At 35.8% G+C, this 19341-nt stretch overlaps 2 protein-coding genes and 1 long non-coding RNA gene across 3 annotated transcripts; 1 reads left to right on the plus strand and 2 right to left on the minus strand.

Annotated features, from left to right (window-relative positions):
• The first annotated feature begins 1273 nt into the window (after window positions 1-1273).
• Window positions 1274-2701, plus strand: LOC141679935 (protein FAR1-RELATED SEQUENCE 5-like). Its single transcript, XM_074486293.1, has one exon. The coding sequence runs from the start codon at window positions 1274-1276 to the stop codon at window positions 2699-2701; it is 1428 nt and encodes a 475-aa protein (XP_074342394.1).
• A 3052-nt stretch (window positions 2702-5753) lies between these two features.
• On the minus strand, window positions 5754-6705 carry LOC141677141 (uncharacterized). The gene is made up of 3 exons (XR_012557343.1): window positions 6583-6705; window positions 6096-6452; window positions 5754-5987 (listed from the first exon to the last, which is right to left on the minus strand). It is a non-coding gene; the product is annotated as an uncharacterized LOC141677141 (long non-coding RNA).
• Window positions 6706-6893: 188 nt separating this feature from the next.
• Window positions 6894-16186, minus strand: LOC141679936 (uncharacterized). The gene is made up of 6 exons (XM_074486294.1): window positions 15980-16186; window positions 15832-15855; window positions 15684-15749; window positions 15292-15374; window positions 15089-15155; window positions 6894-6959 (listed from the first exon to the last, which is right to left on the minus strand). The coding sequence occupies exons 1-6, from the start codon at window positions 16184-16186 to the stop codon at window positions 6894-6896; spliced, it is 513 nt and encodes a 170-aa protein (XP_074342395.1).
• Between the last annotated feature and the right edge of the window lie 3155 nt (window positions 16187-19341).

Consider the following 19341-nt stretch of genomic DNA (forward strand, 5'->3'; position numbering starts at 1 on the left):
AAATCAAAATTAAAAAAATTTAATTTCGAAAAAATATTTATAATGAGTCAACGCGGTGGGTCGGTCAAACCCCCCAACATTTGACTAGTCATTTTTTTTAATATTGGCACAAAAATTGATATTGATTTAATATTTGCACAAAAATTAAGTTTGAATTCATTACAAAGTATAAAATTAATAATATAAATTTATTATTAAAATTGATAATATTATTTTTTTAACTAAAATAACTCATATGATAATTTTTAAAAACATAAAACTCACAAAATTTTGTAATAATAAAAATTCAGAAATACTATTTGAAAAAATATTTAAAAATAACTTTTTCATTTTTAAAAATATTACAAATTTATTTTTAATTAGAGTACTCCCGCATTGACTCATTGCTGGAGTCCGCAATGCGTGATTGCGGGAGGAACTCTGCCATTATGGCTCCAAAAGCTGGTTGGTGATTATATTTAATGGGTCACTCCAGCAATGTTTCATTGCTGTAGACAGTTTGTTTGATTCAACATTTACTTTCTTATTACTCATTTTACAATTTATAATTTACTTTCAACAATTTCAAATTTTTTGGTTATTGATTCATCAAAGGTGATCTCAAAAGGTTAGTTTTCGATTGTTGATGGCTTCTTTTTTATTTAAAGCTTGTAGTTCCTCTTCTAGTGAAAATGATAATTACGATTATTATACCCCCGTTAGACGAAACCCCGTAGCTCGTCGTAAGTTATTTGTTGATGAAGATATTGTAAATCTTGATAGTGATGATAATATGAATAATGTTGGTGGTGATAATATTGATGTTGATAATGTTAGTGGTCATAATATTGATAATGTTGGTGGTGATAATGTTCATTTTGATAATGTTGGTGGTGATAATGTTGGCGGTCATAATGTTGATGATAACGTTGGGGGTGATAATTTTGACGGTGAAAATGTTGATGACGTAAAAGATGAGAAAAATGTTGAGAAAAAGAATCATGGATTTAAGAATAGTCACGATGGTGTGCCTTATGTCGGTAAGAGTTTCGATACATTGGATGATGCGGAAGCATTTTATAGGAATTATGGTCAAAAATAGGGATTCGAGATAATAATTAGGAATACTCATAAGCGAACAAACACAAATGAACCATCATACCGTTTGTTTATTTGTCGAAAGGGTGGAAGGGTAGGAGCGCCGTCGTTGGATTTTGGTAAAGGAAAACGAGTTAGAGAGGTAATTCCACGAACGAATTATGGTGCTCGAATGTGTGTCGTTCACAAAGTGAAGATGGACAAATGGCAAATTAGTTCGGTGGATTTAGAACACAATCATAAATTGGTGTCGCCGAAAAAAGTTCAATTTTTTCAAAGATCACTCAACATAGATCCTATGACGCGATCATTGATTGAGTTGTTTAACGAATCGGGAATTGAGACGAACAAAGTAATGAAGTTTCTTAGCGAGACAAAGGGGGGTGTTGAAAATCTTGGTTTTTCTAATCAAGACGTACGTAATGTCATACGTGATATTCGGCACCGAGTGTTTGATTCGGGTGATGCGGAGTGTGGATTACTTTTGCTACGAGAACTACAAGAAAATAGTTTTGGTAATTTCTTTTATCGGGTGGATGTAGATAATGAGAATCGTGTACGGGGTTTGGTGTGGGTTGATCCTCGGTCCATGAACACGTACAAGAATTTTGGTGATGTGGTTACGTTCGATTCTACTTACCGGACAAATAGGTATTTTATGCCTTTCATACTTATTACGGGCGTAAACCACCATTATCAAAATATACTCTTTGGATTTGCACTTGTAAGGGATGAGACTGAGGCATCGTCTAAGTGGGTTTTGAGGACTTGGTTGGAAGCCGTCGACAATAAACCGCCTCGAACAATTATTACTGATCAAGACATTGCATTGGGAAATGCCATTGCCGAGGTCATGCCTATGCCGCAAACAAAGCATACATATTGTACATGGCATATAAGTAGTAAGTTTCTCGAGAAGTTGTCTTATTTGTACACAAATTATCCGGAGTTCAAGACAGAGTTTAATGCATGTGTGTACAAGTCGTTGACACCTACAGAATTTGAAGGTAGATGGGAGCAATTAGTCGAGAAGTACGATCTTGAGGATCATGCTTGGTTAAATGACATGTATGCTATTAGAACTCAATGGATTGGTGCTTACACGAAGCAACAGTTTTCCGCCGGTATGACTACAACTTCAAGAAGCGAGTCTACAAATTCTTTTTTTGATGAATATGTGCAATCATCTACCGGTTTGAAGGAATTCATTGAGAAATCCCAAAAGGCTTTGGAGACACAATATCTGAAGGAGGTTAAAACCGATTATGACAGCGAACAATCGGAAAGGAGATTAGTTTTGCACTCATCCTTGGAAATGCATGCATCCGAAATCTACACGAAAGAAATGTTCAAACATTTTCAAAAGGAGCTTATGAAAAGTACATGTTACATCGTGAACAGTGTCAAAAACAATGGAACTTATATGTCGAAACTGTATTTGGTTGAGAAGGCTACCCTGCCGGAGAATTGCAGAAGAAAATATCGAGTGACGGTTTTCATGTACGAAAAAATTGAATGCTCGTGTAAGAAGTTTGAACATTCCGGGATGATTTGCAAACACATAATCCGTTATCTTGACAAAAAAACAAAAAATCAAGATACCGGAAAGTCTCATCATGGGTAGGTGGACAATGAACGACAACAAAATTATGGGGCCTCTTCCATATGCTCCTCCCGCTATTGGTAATGATGGTGCGTCACAACCATTAAGGTATGGTGTATTGTGCAAATCTTTTCGAGATTTAGCTGCTTCCGGTAGTTGTTCTGTTTCACGGTATAAATACTTAATGGGTGTAATTGATAGAGAGAAGAAATACTTGAAAGATGCTTTTGCGGATGAAGAGCGTAGAGAAAGAACCCATGAGGCGAAAACTCAAGAGGACTACCAACATGATCCAATATTCGATCCTCCAACATCGAAAACTAAAGGAAGGAAAAAAATAAAAAGATTTAAAAGCGGAATTGAGACGGCAACTTCAAAGATCAAGATCAAGCCTCGCAAGTGCAATTATTGTGGGGAGATCGGAGGAGAACATGATGCAAGAAACTGTCCCCTAAGAAGGAGCATGATCAAGAAATTTTTAGGTTTTAACCTAAAAATTGTTGTTGTGCATATGTTGTGTACTTGATGATTTCATAAACAAAATATCTAAGTAGATTTTACTTAGTGAAATTATGTAGCACTCGACGGATAAGAATTATAGTCCCGACGGATAACTTATTATAGTCCTGACGGATGATTAACTTATTATCTATCGAGTGAGTAGCTTATGTAATAATAAGTTTGTAGCACAGTTATGTATGCACCTTTGTGTAGAATCTGTAGTAGCATATAAGTCTTGTTGACTTTAACCAGATATGCAGAATAGGTTGATTAATTGTACATAAATGATGTCTTGTAATTCTGTATAAGTGATATAGAGTCAAGTGCCAAAATAGCTACCGACGGATGATTAACAAAGCATTGACGGATGATCAAATGACTATCAACAGATGTTTAATATAGCAGTCGATGGATGATCAATTAAATCATCAATGGATGTTCTAAAAGTTGACGGATGATCATATGAAGAATTCAAACAACAGTTGAACAGTGAAAGCTGACACACAGCCGTCGAGATGTATACAAACACACTGTGGAAGCCCATTAACTGGGTAATAGAGGATGCAAAGCAGCAAAGCTTAAGACTGTTAGATTTTATATTTGTTCAGTCTTTTTGACTTTGTAATCTTGGTATTATATAAACCAAGAGAGTAGCAAATAGAAAAATAACTGAGATAGTTGAGAAACACAAAAACAGAGAAATCTTTGTAAGCAGAATCATTAGCATTTCCTGTATTCTCAGTAGTTCCATTTGTAAGCAGCTGTGAGCATTTCTGCACACAGAGTCCTCTCGATATATTATATATATCTCTGGTGGAATTGTTTAAATCTACCAGAATTTTTTTAAAGACTCTTGTTTTTAATTACTTATGTTTTGATTCAATTAAGTTTACATTCCGCATTGTGCTAATCAAAACAAATATATCTATAATCGAGTTGAACATTTTTATTTCAAGAAAAAGGTTCAAGAATTCCATTCAACCCCCCTTCTGTAATTCTTGCTATATTGTTAAGGGACTAACAATTGTTGACAAGTAGTACATTAGTTCTTTTAACTTTTCTATTTAAATTACATAATATTAACTTTATTTAAATTTACACATAATGTTGCATATTAATGTTATTTTTTAACAAAACTAAGTTTAGTAATATTAATATTGTTTAAATAATTTTCAACACCAAAACTCTTATTATCCAACTTAAAATATTGTAAGAGAATAGTGACAGAGCGCCCAATAATGAGACCCACTGCAACAATGACTCATTGCGGGGTACTCTGCTCCACCCAAAACTCACTGCCTCTTTTTGTTAACAAAAGTGAGTTTAGTAATATTAATATTTTTAAAATATTTTTCAACACCAAAACTCTTAAAATAATTAAAATATGCAGTATTAATGTAAAAATTTGAAAAAAGTGATTTAATAATCAAAGTCAACTAGACATTAAAATAGTCAATGCGAACTAGTGACAGAGGACCTAGCAATGAGACATTGCTGGAGGTACTTACTGCAGCAATGAGTCATTGCTGGGAGCTCTGTTTCACCCAAAACTCACTGTCTCTTTTTGTTTACAAAACTTGGTTTTTAGTAATATTAATATTTTTTAAATATTTTTCAACACCAAAACTCTTAAAATAATTAAAAAATGCAGTATTAGTGGTAAAATTTGAAAAAATTGATTTAATAAACAAAGTCAACTAGACCTTAAAACAGTCAACAGGACCTAGTGCAATGCCTCATTGTTGGGTATGGTCACTGCAGCAATGATTCATTGCGGGGTGATTAAACTGTAAAATGTGTAAAATATGATATCTCCCGCAATGATTCAATTCTGAGATCTGTGACCAGTTTTCTGCAGAAAACTGACAAGCAAACTAGTGCTTGCCAATTTTCTGCAGAAAACTGGTCACAGACCTTTATACTGCTAACATCAACATTGCGGGTGATTTACATAGTTCAAGAAAAAAATGACATGATTCCGTTTATTTTTATAACTTACCAACCTGTTTCAACTAAATCTAAATCAACCAACCAACAACCAATCAAAGCAACCACAATCATGATCTAAATTAAACTCAACAAATCAACATCAAATCTAAACGCAACATCAATCCAATAAACACAATCATAATCAATAACAAAGAAAACACCGAAACAAATCCAAAATATAAACTATAGTCCCCTGTTCCTCTGTTGGATCCCATAGTCACTTATCCGTCTAACGAGCCCTTTTGAAAGCTCCCAAGCTATGCAATACCGGAATGTCCAAATACCCAATACAGGCTCCCAAACAGCATCTCTCAACGATATGCCATTAAGTATAGTATCCATGTACTTGCACACGTACACGCCACAATCATGGGTATTGGGCTGCATCGGTCGTTCCTGTACGAAATGAACCTTCATCTTATGTCCATCAAATCTGGAAGGATCCAAGTAATGCAACATAGCTGGCACTATGCACTCCTAGAAAGGTTTGGTTTCATATAATTAGTAACCAACAATGACAAGTGTATGTAAATTGACTAGTAAAGTAATTACGAAGAACATAGAATACCATGGCATATATATATCGAGAGTAAATACTCTTAAGACTATCCCCCCATTCAGCTAGAGGATCAATTAAAAGGAGCTTCTGTTGTTTAATGTCCAGAATGAACAAAAACCAGTGAGCATCGTTGTAGCAAGGGTAGAAAGCAAAGTCACAATCCAATAATGGTGGCCCAATGCGCTGGACTGCATATGAATCATATAAACTATGCAGAACGACCAACTGCACATCTGAGAGTTCAGCTTCGGGATGGGCCTGCAACATTGAAATAATTATAAAAGATAAAATGAACTACAAAACCAAAGAGTTATCAATTATCATTAACTTAGTAACGCATGAACTAAAAAGTACTTTTTGTTTTACCTTCAAGTTCTTGCAATAATCTTTTAACAACAGTTGCACGAAAAAGGTGAAGTTAAAGAAGAACTTCTTAGCCGTGGGCTCCAGACCCGAGATGGACTCCCTAACCTTCAACAACTCTATATAGGCATCCACGACATTGCTGTCTAAATCACATTCCGGCTTTAAGGTCTGGACAAAATCCCAAGTAAGCTCAACAGTGCCTCTATGATCTCTCCAAATAAAATCATTCTTGTTACCCCACTAGTGCTTGTATAGCTAAAAAACCTTCCTGTTTTTCAATGGCCTCATCATATCAGCACGCCGCCCAAGACCACCCCGCCTCAGTTTATCCTTCAACTTGTCTTCATCAGTGTCCATCTGCAAATACATTTCAAGAGCATCAAATCAAACACATATTCATGACAAAAAATATTAAGCATATAGAAATGCATCAAAATACGTACTGCATGAATCAAACATAAAAAATGGAATGATTCAACATACGTACATCAAGAATCATCCTCAAACTATCAGGAATAACACCACTACGACTACCGAATTTCACCATGCCACCTGCAAGTGGAGTCAACTCAGTAGCAGAAGTAACAGGAGAACTCCTAAAAGTGTGCTCGGTAGTAGGAGTAACAGGGATAGCAGTAGCAGCAACCTACAAATACATTGAGTATCAAATATTATATACACATCTAAAACTAAAGAGTTAGACTACTCGAATAACATACTCGAATATGTATAAGACACACAATAGTAAAAAAAAGTGAAGTTCTAAAACTAAAGAGTAGTACCTCAGACTGAACAACATCAGACTAAACAACAGGGGGCGGATAGGGGGGTCGACTGTGGAACAGGGGGAGCAGTAGCAGCAACCTACAAATGCATTGAGTATCAAACATTATATATGAAAGGAATATGTCCTAAGTCCAATCAGGTATTAGGATTTAGGAATAACTTTTATGTAATCTGTTTTGATTTCATTGATATTAATAAAAGACTTGTTTTGTTTTTATTACGGGCTCTATCTATTTAAGTGTTTAAATAAGATATACCATAGTTTAGAGTAAAACTTTTTATGGATTATGATGATATCATAATAGTGAGACCTAAAAAGATGATAACTCTAAACTTAAATAGTTCCTGGTCATAGGATTACTAACTGGTAATTAATAATCCGCAAAGATCGGTACATACTATGCTTGCTTCATTATGAAGGATGTCTGTTCTCATAGACATTTGTGTGGTGATACTATAGCTAGTATGTAGGTGCTTATTATGGAATAAGTTCACTGAACATGACTCGCACAACTGAACAACTGATGGAGTTCACTCACGTGTCAGTAGTTGTTCACATAGTGATAGTTGTACAAGTATCCTTAGATTTGAGGTCATCATAGTCATCTTGTGTACACTGAACTATGCTTTGGTTTAGTTCTTAGTCTCCAGGGACAATTACTAGGGCTCTTCTGGGTATAGGAATTTGTACACGAAGATAGTGTATGATCAATAAAGGATCTACCCCTTCCAGTGAAGGAAGCGAATGTTCAAGGCTGATCCACTTATGCTAGTTCAGGAATCTCTGGCCAGAGTAAATGAAATTAGAAAGGAGTTTCTAATTTGCATAGAACTACGCATAGTAAATGGTAAGCAAAGTGATTGAATTAGATAGGCTTGACACGAGATCCATGCCTTGTATTTAATCGGGACATTGTAGGGTAGAAGGAGTTTATTGTACGGTAACTATTCACTGAATAGGTTCTTGGTATTCTAAGCAGTGAATTCATATTATCCGGATAGTCGCGATATGCTGAGAAGTATCCCTCACGATGTAGAATAAATGTGATTAATTAATTAATCATATTTAATAAATTAGAGAATTTATATAAATAATGATAAAATAGTTTTATTATTATTTATTTCTACTACCGGCTTAATATTGAACCTACAGGGTCACACCATAAAAAGAGAATGATTTAATGGTGGAGGAATTAATTAATAATGGCTAATAATTATTTATTTATGAAATAAATAATTAATTGGCAAATTTAATAATTGATTAAATGAGATTTAATTGATTATAAATTAATTAAGAAAAGTTCTTAATATTATTAATTAAGGATTTAATTTTTGGAAATTAAATCAAGAGAGAGAATTATTTCTAAAGTGTTTAGAAAAAGGATTAATAATTAAAAGGTGTTTTAATTATTAATGAGAATAATAAATGGGATAATAATAATATTATTTATGGGAAAATTTCAGCTAAAAATTTTGCCTATAAATACACTATTATAGACCCTATTTTATTCTAACCCACATCAAACCCGAAAACCCAAAAAGTTTGGAAAACCCAATTCTCTCCACCTCCTTCCTCCTCCTTAACATCGTTTTCTTGGTGGATACCGGTGGAGTGCTTCACACTTGAGGAGCAACTGCTATGGATCTCTGATCGTTGTCTCCGAATTATTTTAAAAGGTTAGATTCGATCCCTCGAATTTTTATTCACGATTTATATGCTTTTATTTGGATTTTATATGTGCAAAAGTGTTTTACCATGCCCCCGCTGCGATTAAAATCCAACAATGGTATCAGAGCATAGGTTGTATGCATATAGATCTGTGGTAAAAATTTCAGAATTTTATGTGCTTGTATGATTTAATTATGATTTTTACAAGTTATATCATGGATTAATTTTGTCTGATGAGAAATCGTTTCTCAGAATAATTTTGAATTTTGATCTGGGTTCTACAAGTGTTGTAGATCGTCTGGGTATTTTTTTCATAATTTTATGATGTATAGATTTTTTATTATGAATTTTTGAAGTTCTTGTAATTAAATTCGTAATTAAATAAGTATAAATATATGTATATATAGTATATATATATGTTTGTATTGTCTATGCATCTGCTGTGTTGGGACTGCTGTATTGATGCTGACAAAGATAAAGAGAAGTCTGGTGCGACACGGCAACCGAGAAAGAAAACTGTCAGGCGGCTGCAAAAAAAAAATAGGGGTGTCACGCATTCCGGGAATGCGTTACACACCTGTGGCGCATTCACGGAATGCGTTACACCCTTTAATGGCTTAAAAGGGGTGTAACGCATCACCGGAATGCGTTACAGGGCTTGTAACGCGTTCCTGTAATGCGTTACAGCCCGTCTGTTGATTTTAAAATTGATTTTCTGGGAGTTTCGTAACTCCGTTTTGCGCGTGCAATATACCGTTGGATTCGTTTTTCCGAGACGGATCTAATGGAGTGATCAATTTTAGTTTATATAAAAGTTTTGAACTGTTTATATTTCCATGAAGTGTTTTAAAGCTATTTTTGACTATTTTTAATTGCTTTTAAATGCTTCATGTGATACATAGAGATGTATAATGCTTAGACTAATGTGCTAGATGATAGAACATGCCTACCTTGATGTTTATTCATGTAGATATATGTGATATATGCTTAGTTTATCATGCGATGATAGATTTAGGTGAACTTAAATGAACATAAGGCGTTTGTTAGACAACCTAGTATAGTGAAATTGTTTCATAACCTTAATAACAATATTATGAATACAATCATGAGATTCTTGTGTTTGTAAAACACGTAATTGAATATGAATTTTCGATATGAGAGAAAGGATGATTCTGTCAACAACAGATTTCTATCTGTAAAAAAGGGTTATTAAGTGACGCCTCTTGACAATGCTCCACCCGATCTGGGAATCATCTGATTATTGATTATTGATTTGAAATATTTAATTTAAAAGGAAGAATCTCTTTATAATATGATTATGATTGTAACATAATATAATCCCTCTAAAATTAAATAATATCAAGTAGTAATTGGCCAATGATACAACGGGCTTGTGTCGGTCATAGCCTTCCAACATGATAGAAAAGTACTTCTTATTTTTGAATCATTATCATTTCGTGCCACAACCGAGGGCTTTGATTTCGAAGTAAGAAATACTTGTCTATTACATAGAGATGTGTACATTGAATAAGAATCTAAAGGTCGTTACGTGCCACAGCCGTGGGCCTTTGGGGACTGATTCAATTGTACGGAATGTTGGGTTAGACTTGACTTAGAATATTGAGTTTGTCGTGCCACAGCCGTGACTCAATTATTCAAGAGGCTAAAGTTTGATTAGGGAATAACATTAGATGTAATTGACAAAAGTTGTCTGCCTATTGAACATTACATGGTGGTTCGTGCTACAGTCGGGGTCGTGTAATGGAATATAGGATCCCTATTCCCACTAGCATTATGAATGCTTAATTTTTCACGTAGGGGGTTGAATAAATTAGGAAAACTAGTGGGAGCCACTTATGAATAAAGACCCGATTCATATAGTGTTTTAAAATGAAATCGAATATTTGCTAAGTGTTGTTATGTGTTTATCATTTACAGATTTACAATATACATTATGTCTTCTGCACTATCACTCAGGAGCATACTAGATGCTCACAAATTGACTGGTCCTAATTATGCTGACTGGCTTCGAAAATTGAGAATTGTTCTCAGGATTGAGAAGCTGGAATACGTGATTGACTCACCTAAGCCTACTGAACCTGCTAGTGATGCACATAATGATGAACATGTTGTATATCGTAGGTGGATAGATGATGCAGATGTTGCTCAATGCATCATGCTAGCTTCCATGAACATTGAGCTACAGAAGCAACATGAGCGTATGGATGCTCACACTATCCTCATGCATCTACAAGAGTTGTATGATGTGGCGGGGAGGACAGCTCGATATGAGATATCGAAGGAGCTGTTCGGTTGTAGGATGTCTGAGGGATCATCTGTGAATGACCATGTACTTAAGATGATCAATTTGATTGAACGTCTTGGACAACTTGGTTTTGCCATGGATGGGGAGCTGAGCCAAGACTTGGTCTTGCAATCGCTTCCGAGTTCGTTCTCGCAGTTTGTTGTGAACTTTCACATGAATAAGTTGGATGTCAGCCTGCCTGAACTCCACAACATGTTGAAGACTGTGGAATCAAATTTCCCCCCTAAGAAGAGTTCTGTTCTTCTAATTGGTGAAGGTTCCAATCCTAAGAAAAGGAAGAGGAACCCTTCCAAGAAAAAGAAAGTAAGTGAGAAAATGCCGGTTCCACCAAAAGCTGAAGACCCCAAGAGCAAAGTTGTTTGCTTTCACTGTAACAAGGTGGGGCACTGGAAGAGGAACTGCAAGGTTTACCTTGCAGAATTGAAGAAGAAGAAGGGTAGTGAGACTACCGCTTCTGATTCAGGTATGTTCATGATAGAAGTGAATATGCCATTAAATTAAATTTCTACTTGGGTATTAGATACCGCCTGTGGTTCTCAAATCTGCAATTTGTTGCAGGGACCAAGGAGAAGTAGGACTCTTGAGGAAAAAGAGGTGATTTTACTGATGGGAAATGGAGCAAGAGTTGCTGCTGAAGATGTAGAATCATTTCATTTACATATGCCTACGGGCAAGACTATTGTTTAAAATAATTGTTATTTTGTTCCCTCGATTGTGAGGAATATTATTCCCATGTTAGACTTGGCTGGATTTTCATTTATTATTGAGAATAATGAATGTTCTATTCTTAGAGATAATATTCTTTATGGACGTGGTGCTTTAAATAATGGTCTGTATATATGTGACATAATTTACTTCAGATTGAACAAACTAATAAAAGAAAAGGGATGATGAAAATCTCACTTCATAGTGGCACTGAAGTCTCCATTTAGTAGACATGGAGAGAGGACTGTAAATTTGCTAGGAATGGTACACACAGATGTATGTGGACCAATGTCTACACAAGCCATGGGTGGATTTTCATACTTCATTACTTTCATAGATGATAGATCTGGATTCGGATATGTGTTTGATGAAACACAAGTCTGAGGCCTTTGAAAAGTTCAAAGAATATAAGTATGAAGTGGAGAAACAACCAAACATAGTATTATAACTCTTCGATCAGATCGAGGTGGTGAATACTTTAATGGAGTGTTTCTAGATTATCTCAAAGTAAATGGTATAGTCTCCCAGTGGACGCCTCCAGATTGGTATCTGAAAGGAGAAATCGAACTTTGTTAGACATAGTTCGGTCCATGATGAGCTATGCAGATCTTCCAGTATTCCTATGGGGTTATGCATTGGAAACCTCAGCATATTTGCTGAATAAGGTGCTTTCCAAATCTGTTCCTCAAACTCCGTATGAGATATGGAAAGAAAGGAAACCGAGTCTTAAACACGTTAAGATTTGGGGATGTCCAGCTTATGTCAAGAAAGTTGACCCAGATAAGCTGGAATATCGATCCGTAAAATGTAGTTTTGTGGGATATCCTAAAGAGACTTTAGGGTATTACTTTTACACCGATCATCGGGTGTTTGTCTCCAGACATGCTACCTTCTTGGAAAAGGAGTTTATCCTTGAAGGAAACAGTGGGAGCAAAATTGAACTTGATGAAGTTCAAGAAGCACAAACTACTACGGATCAAGTGGAAACACCTGTAGGTGTTCTGACTGAACAACCTTTTGTGGAACAGCCCATTCATAGATCAGGGAGAGTGTCTCGCCAACCTGAGAGGTATTATGGCCTTGTCATTGAGAATGACAATGAGTTGTCGATCATTGATGATGACGACCCTGTAACCTATAATGAGGCTATGAGTAGTGTTGACTCAGAGAAATGGCATAGTGCCATGAAATCCGGAATAGAATCTATGTATACGGTATACGAAAGAATGATTGAAGCAGATGGCCAGGTGGAGACCTATAAGGTCAGGCTTGTGGAAAAAGAATTCAAACAAAGGCAATGGATTGACTTTGATGAAACTTTTTACCTGTAGCCCTGTTATAATCAGTTCGGATTTTGCTTGCGATTGCTGCTTACTACGACTATGAGATCTGGCAAATAGCCAGATGGTTTTCTTTCCAAGAGAAATGAAAACCTAGCGTGTAAGCTACTGTGAACCATATGTGGTTTAAGGCAAGCTTCTCGAAAGATGGAACATTCGTTTTGATGAGACAATCAAAGAGTTTGATTTTATCAAAAACGTAGATGAACCATGCGTCTACAAAAGGGTTAGTGGGAGCGCGGTAACATTTCTTGTATTGAATTGAAATAGAGTTGACACACATAACAACATAGCAGACCCACTCACAAAGCTACTTTCTGAAAGTCACTTTGATCGTCATAAAGACTATGATGGGTATTAGATACCAGAGTGATTGGCTTTAGTACAAGTGGGAGATTGAAAGGAATATGTCCTAAGTCCAATGAGGTATTAGGATTTAGGAATAACTTTTATGTAATCTGTTTTGATTTCATTGATATTAATAAAAGACTTGTTTTGTTTTTATTACGGGCTCTATCTATTTAAGTGTTTAAATAAGATATACCATAGTTTAGAGTAAAGCTTTTTATGGATTATGATGAGATCATAATAGTGAGACCTAAAAAGATGATAACTCTAAACTTAAATAGTTCCTGGTCATAGGAATACTAACTGGTAATTAATAATCCGCAAAGATCGGTACATACTATGTTTGCTTCATTATGAAGGATGTCTGTTCTCATAGACATTTGTGTGGTGACACTATAGCTAGTATGTAGGTGCTTATTATGGAATAAGTTCACTGAACATGACTCGCACAGTTGAACAACTGATGGAGTTCACTCACGTGTCAATAGTTGTTCACATAGTGATAGTTGTACAAGTATCCTTAGACTTGAGGTCATCATAGTCATCTTGTGTACACTGAACTATGATTTGGTTTAGTTCTTAGTCTTCGGGGATAATTATTAGGGCTCTTCTGGGTATAGGAATTTGTACACGAAGATAGTGTATGATCAATAAAGGATCTACCCCTTCCAGTGAAGGAAGCGAATGTTCAAGGCTGATCCACTTATGCTAGTTCAGGAATCGCTGGCCAGAGTAAATGAAATTAGAAAGGAGTTTCTAATTTGCATAGAACTACGCATAGTAAATGGTAAGCAAAGTGATTGAATTAGATAGGCTTGACACGAGATCCATGCCTTGTATTTAATCGGGACATTGTAGGGTAGAAGGAGTTTATTGTACGGTAACTATTCACTGAATAGGTTCTTGGTATTCTAAGCAGTGAATTCATATTATCCGGATAGTCGCGATATGCTGAGAAGTATCCCTCACGATGTAGAATAAATGTGATTAATTAATTAATCATATTTAATAAATTAGAGAATTTATATAAATAATGATAAAATAGTTTTATTATTATTTATTTCTACTACCGGCTTAATATTGAACCTACAGGGTCACACTATAAAAAGAGAATGATTTAATGGTGGAGGAATTAATTAATAATGGCTAATAATTATTTATTTATGAAATAAATAATTAATTGGCAAATTTAATAATTGATTAAATGAGATTTAATTGATTATAAATTAATTAAGAAAAGTTCTTAATATTATAAATTAAGGATTTAATTTTTGGAAATTAAATCAAGAGAGAGAATTATTTCTAAAGTGTTTAGAAAAAAGATTAATAATTAAAAGGTGTTTTAATTAATAATGAGAATAATAAATGGGATAATAATAATATTATTTATGGGAAAATTTCAGCTGAAAATTTTGCCTATAAATACACTATTATAGACCCTATTTTATTCTAACCCACATTAAACCCGAAAACTCAAAAAGTTTGGAAAACCCAATTCTCTCCACCTCCTTCCTCCTCCTTAACATCGTTTTCTTGGTGGATACCGGTGGAGTGCTTCACACTTGAGGAACAACTGCTATGGATCTCTGATCGTTGTCTCCGAATTATTTTAAAAGGTTAGATTCGATCCCTCGAATTTTTATTCACGATTTATATGCTTTTATTTGGATTTTATATGTGTAAAAGTATTTTACCATGCCCCCGCTGCGATTAAAATCCAATAATATACACCTCTAAAACTAAAGAGTTAGACTACTCGAATATGTATAAGACACACAATAGTAAAAAAAAGTAAAGTTCTAAAACTAAAGAGTAGTACCTCAGACTGAACAACAGGGGGCAGATAGGGGGGTCGACTGTGGAACAGGGGTAGCAGTAGAAACAACCTACAAATGCATTGAGTATCAAACATTATATACACCTCTAAAACTAAAGAGTAAGACTACTCGAATAACATACTCGAATATGTATAAGACACACAATAGTAATAAAAAGTAAAGTTCTAAAACTAAAAAGTAGTACCTCAGACTGAACAACATCAGACTGAACAACAGGGGGGCGGATAGGGGGGTCGACTGTGGAACAGGGGGAGCAGTAGCAGCAACCTACAAATGCATTGAGTATCAAACATTATATACACCTCTAAAACTAAAGAGTTAGACTACTCGAATAACATACTCGAATATGTATAAGACACACAATAGTAAAAAAAAGTAAAGTTCTAAAACTAAAGAGTAGTACCTCAGACTGAACAGCATCAGACTGAACAACAGGGGGGCAGATAGGGAGGTCGACTGTGAAGCAGGGGGAGCAGTAGCAACAACTTACAAATGTATTGAGTATCAAACATTATATACATCTTAAAACTAAAGAGTTAGACTACGCGAATAACATGCTCGAATATGAATAAGTACCTCAATCTGAACAGGATGAGAGACATGTACAGGGATAGCCGCAGCGTTAGGGACTACAGTCTCATCCTATATTAGATGTCAATAACTCGATCAAACTACATATAATTCGGTGTAGTAGACTACCCGAATAACTTACTCGAGTAAGTACCTGACGAGGACGTTTACTGGCTGCCTGTGTAGGTGAATCATGAGAATCAAAAGCAAACTCATGCAATAACACGATAAGATAACGATCATACACACATTCATATTCAATATAATAGACTGGATTTTGGAATGACATAAATGAAACGCACCTCACGTGTACGTTTCTCAGGTGAAGGAGGAGCACTTGGATCAATATGCATATTCTGTGCACGTGAGGGTCTATCAAAACTGGGTCTACTGAATGCAGGACCCCTCCACTCAGTGTTGACTAGATCATAACGAATCAAAAACTCAGGAATGCACTCATAGAACCAGTCTGGGGGATCATGGCTGTGAATAGCATGCAATGTCCTCATCCCTCAGTCAAGCTACACAAATCATTAACTATTAATCATCTACCTGAACACCCTATAAAAATGCAACAATGAAATAAATGAATACAGGATTCAAATATTAAACTAAACTCTAAAATATACCTCATCAACCATGTCCTGCTGAGAGTACCAGTCATGCGGCACTATCTTGCGTGGATCAATACCCACAAAATGAGCAATCCTCAACTTACTATGGGTCCTATACCAGTACATATACTGGTCAATGCTCACGTACTGCCCCTCTCCAAGGGGCTCTATCTGGCCATCAAGATAAGCATACCACTCATCCCGATACTGTCTCAGAGTAGTCATATGCTGGTCCCTCTGCCAACGAGATAACATGTCCCTCCGCAGAGCAGACATATCAATAGGATCATCTGAAATATGCTGCAGCATACCGAACTGTCTCAAGACTCTGTCCGACATGACATACTCGACAATCTCGAAGCAAATAAGTGGAATACGGCCGAGACTCATATACTAAGCATCCATCAGCTCGACATCATACTACTCCTCAGAATAGTCCACCGCATCAAAGAATAACCGATAAGGCTCCCATGTCAGCCAACTCATCTCAAATCGGTCAAAATCCCCTCGGTACTGACCTATAAGCAAAACAATAAGGGAACATATGAAACTGGATAGTTCAAAAACATGCAAATGTTTGGTCGAAGGAGAGTTCAAATAGTAAATATGCAAAAAAGAATAGTACCTGTATGGTGGTGAGGGTTCTCCCTCCGATCAGGGTTCGGCTCAGCCCATGCCAAAGCCCTCGGCCAAACAAGCTCCACCCCAGGTGCAATCTTAGGAGCACCAGGTAACAACCTCTCGTGTGCCCACAACATCAGTAGCATCATGCATCCATTAAGTGATGTTGCACTCTTATGAGCAGCCTTGGTCAAACCTCTAAACAAATAGCTCAATACAGCAGCTCCCCATGCATACGATTTAATCCGAGGTGAATCCTGGATGAGCTGTAAGTACCTGTGACAAAGGAAATACAGATTAAGTAAGAATACAGGACAAAATATGGGCATGATATGCAAAAACAATGCGACATTAATGTCAAATTAGAACTAAGATGTTATAAACTACAATTTAAGAACTAAAATGCACCAATTACAAGAATTATAGTGTCAAATTGAAAATAAATGAGAATATAGGGCTTCATATGCAAAATCAAGAAAAAAGGACAAGTGAAGGACTAAGATGCTATAAACTACAATTTAAAAACTGAAATGCAACAAATACAAGTAAATACCTCGGATGCACGGTATATCGACTCGATGAAGGAAATAATATGCCCCCAATGATGTATAAAAGATAAGCTCGTGTGTAAACCACAAGATCCTATTCTAGCCCCCCCTCTGGTAGCTCTGCATATCGTTCCCTTAATTTGTAAAGCTTGACCCCGTCCCTATACATATCTTTACGCCCCACCTCATCCAATCTTGCATCCTGTCATTCCCTCATCCAATACGCCTTCGGAGCGTCAAGCTCCCTAGAGTAACTGGACGACCCTTAACATGGAGGCCCATAATCATGTATACATCCTCAAGGGTGATGGTCAACTCACCAAATGGAAAGTGAAAGGTGTTAGTCTCTGGCCTCCACCTGCAATTGCATTCATACACAAACATCACAAACATTGCCAATGACGATTCAAATAAATGAGAAAATTGATTACAAATTAGTACCTTTCCACTAAGGCCGTTATCAAATGAATATCATTCTGAGGAACTGAACGATTGTTCGTGAAAGCCGAGAAACCCCATTGGCTCAGCAACTCACGCTGGAGATCCGAAAGTATCCACTGCTGATGATTAGTTGTGTACTGCCGTACATCCAGCTTATCCCGTACACCTCCCGCCCATATGGCAGTACTAATATGATCATCCTGCATCGTCAGGAGTGATTTAACAATAGGCCCACACTCATTCTCCATAGTAACTGCAAAGTGCACAATAAAAAATACTATATAATCGGGAAGTTACTTATACCCAACTTAAACACGAAACATTTATAGAACCGTTATTTTCTATTTTAAGTCCTATCGAAAATTCGGCATGACTCATTCGTTTATAAGCTAGCCACAACCAATCAATCAATATAGCACAAATGATAGCACAAATATAGCACAAATGATCCTTATAAACCACAAAAAACATCTAATCAAGAACAAATGATCAAAGTCAACAAAAGTCAACACTTACAATCACAAAAACTTAGAAACAACAAATCACCATTCTTGATTCTTGAACAAAATAACTGATCCTTAAAATAGATACACAATCAATAACACAATCTCTGAAATAGATACACAAGCAAGATCACAAAATCAGATAAAAGGGGCTTATGAACAAGCAAGACCACAAAATCACGCAACACTATAAACAGTAACGATACAAGGGCTGTGTCTGTAATTGCGGAAGCAGCAATGACCCATTGGAGTAGTATGTGACCGTGTGTGTGTATATGTGTGTGTATAAGCGTGTATCATACCTGAGTAGCTGAATCGCCTGAGAAATGCTTTGAAATCGCCTGAAATCGCCTAGAGTGGGAGAATTAGGTTTTTGATATTATGAAATTAGGGATTTCAGGAAGAAATTAGTTAAACCCGGGTCTCGTCTGCCGCAATGGCTCATTGCGGCAGCGGGGGCTGTTCTGTAATTTCGCGAATCTTAAGTAATAGTTTGTTAAAATAAAGAATTTATTAATAGAAATATATAAATATAAAATAAAAATATAACAACCAAATAATAAATCTATTAGGAATTTATAGATCAATTAAAATTATTTATATCTTTATTATCAATTATTTTACAATTATTTAAAAATAAAACTAAATTATTTGCAGCAATGAAACATTGCTTAAGGCGCATTGAGTCAAAGCGGTAGTACTCCCGCAATGTAACATTGTGATGCCCGCATTGAAGCAAAGCTGTAATACTCCCGCAATATAACAATGCGGCAGGTGGTTATTAGAACCACCTGTGGCTGTGGAAGGGCACCCTATATATATATGTATATACAGAGTGCTATTTCACTAAAAATATTTTTATAATGAAAACTAGAAACTAAAATACAAAATTTTTAAATTAGGTCGAAATATAACACATATGTTATGCAAATCGATT

This window comes from Apium graveolens, chromosome 8 (genome assembly GCF_009905375.1).
Source record: "Apium graveolens cultivar Ventura chromosome 8, ASM990537v1, whole genome shotgun sequence".
NCBI lineage: Eukaryota > Viridiplantae > Streptophyta > Magnoliopsida > Apiales > Apiaceae > Apium > Apium graveolens.

Bases quoted from the DNA above. Each gene is read 5' to 3' on its own strand.
- LOC141679935 (XM_074486293.1), top strand. From the start codon at position 1,274: ATGGACAAATGGCAAATTAGTTCGGTGGATTTAGAACACAATCATAAA.
- LOC141679936 (XM_074486294.1), bottom strand. From the start codon at position 16,186: ATGAGGACATTGCATGCTATTCACAGCCATGATCCCCCAGACTGGTTC. The intron at 15,156-15,291 runs GTACTACTTTTT...ATGCATTTGTAG, and splicing joins CTGATGTTGTTCAGTCTGAG to GTTGTTTCTACTGCTACCCC. The intron at 6,960-15,088 runs GTACTACTCTTT...ATGCATTTGTAG, and splicing joins CCCCTGTTGTTCAGTCTGAG to GTTGCTGCTACTGCTCCCCC.